We start from the raw sequence: 1,756 nt of genomic DNA on the forward strand, positions 1-1,756 counted from the left end.
GTGGCACAGTACTGCGCCTCCAGGGCCGACACGGAGCTGTGGGGCCGCTGCTGCGTGGGGCGGGGATCCGGGCGGCAGCAGCTGCTGGGGTACGGATGTAGGGACCGGGGGTGGTGGGGTAACGGGTGTGGGGTGCGCTACGGATATTGGGTACCGGGCACGGGGAGGTATGGTGTGGGTCAGGAACACGGGGTGTGAGTGTGGCCGAGGGGTACGGGAGCGGAACGAGGGAACACGGGGCTCCCGGTGCTGCCCCTCCAGGTTGGACCTCAGCAACTGCTCCCTGCAGACCCTCCCCAGTGCCTTCAGCGAGGCTGCGGCTGCCGTCGTGCTGTGAGTGCTGAGGGAAGGGGGAGGTGTGTGGGTGGTGCACGGCTGCCCGTGCCACCCCGAGGTGTCACTCCTGGCCTCGGGGTGCAGTCAGTGTGATGCATTGCTAGGGACCTGACAGAGAACCCGCTGCCGGCGCTCCCTGCTGGCTCCTTCTTGGGCTTCACGCAGCTGCAGCAACTGTGAGTATTGGGGTTGGGTGGGGGAGCCCGGGGCCATGTCTGGTGCTGAGCTCCGGTTTGCAGCGCGGTGCCACTGGCGGTGCCATGCCCCGGTGGCAGCGGTGCGTGGGAGGAGGTGACGACATATGGCAGCAGCTGCCTGTGCCGAGGCCAGAGGAACCCCTGCAACGGCTCTGAGGAGCTCGGTAGGTTGGTGGGCTCTCCCTGCCCCAGCCATAGCCCTGCACGGGGGCACGGCATGGCAGTAGACAGGACAGCCCGTGACCCTGTGCTGCCCACCAGTCCCGCTGTGCCCTGAGAACGCCGCCTGTGCCCCGGATGGCCCCGGCCTCTCGCAGTGCCTCTGTGCCAGTCCCTTCCACGGCTACAAATGTCTGCGGCAGGTGGGTGTGGGGGGCTGGCGGTGTGGGATGGCTCAGAGGGAGCGGTGACCTCACCATGCTCACCTTATAGGATACCTTCCCCGTGCCGCTCTTCTGCAGCGTGCTGGGAACGGTGACAGCAGCACTGAGCCTCGCACTATGGGGCAGCCAGCGCCGGCACGCTGCAGGGCCGTGACCACGATCGGGAGAAGAGGTGTGGGATGCGACCAGACCGCGGGGAACGGGCTGAATAAAGTGTGCGGTTGTGATGCTATGTGTCTGCTCTGCTGCTGGGGCTGCATGGGTGCGGGGTTGGTGGATTCGCTGCACAGTGCCCGGTTCTGCAGCATCGGCTCGCCCGGGCTGTGCGGGAGCGGAAGGGATCGAAAGGAATGGGCGCGGTCGGAGGTGTGATGGAGGCGGGGCTATGCAAATCATGCTCCGCCCGGAGGGGGGATGCAAGGATACCAACGCTGTGGGCGTGGGGTCGAGTGGAAAGGGGCGGAGCTATGCAAATGAGCTGAGCGCGCGGCATGACAGGAGCGTGCTGCGCCAGAAACGAAACGCGCGCGAAGCCCTGTAGAATTTGCGTGGGCCGCGCTGTGGGGAACCCAGAGGGGCGGAGTGGGACGGAGCAGCTGCGCAGTTTGTCACGCGGTCACCGTGCGGTATGGGCTGGTGGCTTGGCGTGGGGAGCGGGTCGGCGGGAGCAGAAAGCATACTTACCTGGCAGGGGAGACACCATGATCAGGCAGGTGGTTTTCCCAGGGTGAGGCTCATCCCCTGCACTCCGGGTGTGCTGACCCCTGCGATTTCCCCAAATGCGGGAAACTCGACTGCATAATTTGTGGTAGTGGGGGACTGCGTTCGCGCTCTCCCCTG

The 1,756-nt window shown here is 66.1% G+C and overlaps 1 protein-coding gene and 1 non-coding gene across 2 annotated transcripts in view; both read left to right on the top strand.

Moving 5' to 3' along the window:
* The window catches only part of ATRAID (all-trans retinoic acid induced differentiation factor), a 2,905-nt gene extending 1,757 nt beyond the window's left edge, over window positions 1–1,148 (top strand). The window contains exons 2-7 of the mRNA XM_019618134.2: window positions 6–89; window positions 262–333; window positions 441–512; window positions 576–697; window positions 795–895; window positions 966–1,148. Coding sequence (XP_019473679.2) covers window positions 6–89; window positions 262–333; window positions 441–512; window positions 576–697; window positions 795–895; window positions 966–1,070 — 556 coding nt within the window. The 3' untranslated portion in view covers window positions 1,071–1,148. The remainder of the gene's footprint in view (window positions 1–5; window positions 90–261; window positions 334–440; window positions 513–575; window positions 698–794; window positions 896–965) is intronic.
* Window positions 1,149–1,592: 444 nt separating this feature from the next.
* On the top strand, window positions 1,593–1,756 carry LOC116216950. Its single transcript, XR_004160696.1, has one exon. It is a non-coding gene; the product is annotated as a U1 spliceosomal RNA (small nuclear RNA).

This window comes from Meleagris gallopavo, chromosome 9, assembly GCF_000146605.3.
Source record: "Meleagris gallopavo isolate NT-WF06-2002-E0010 breed Aviagen turkey brand Nicholas breeding stock chromosome 9, Turkey_5.1, whole genome shotgun sequence".
Taxonomy (NCBI): Eukaryota; Metazoa; Chordata; class Aves; order Galliformes; family Phasianidae; genus Meleagris; species Meleagris gallopavo.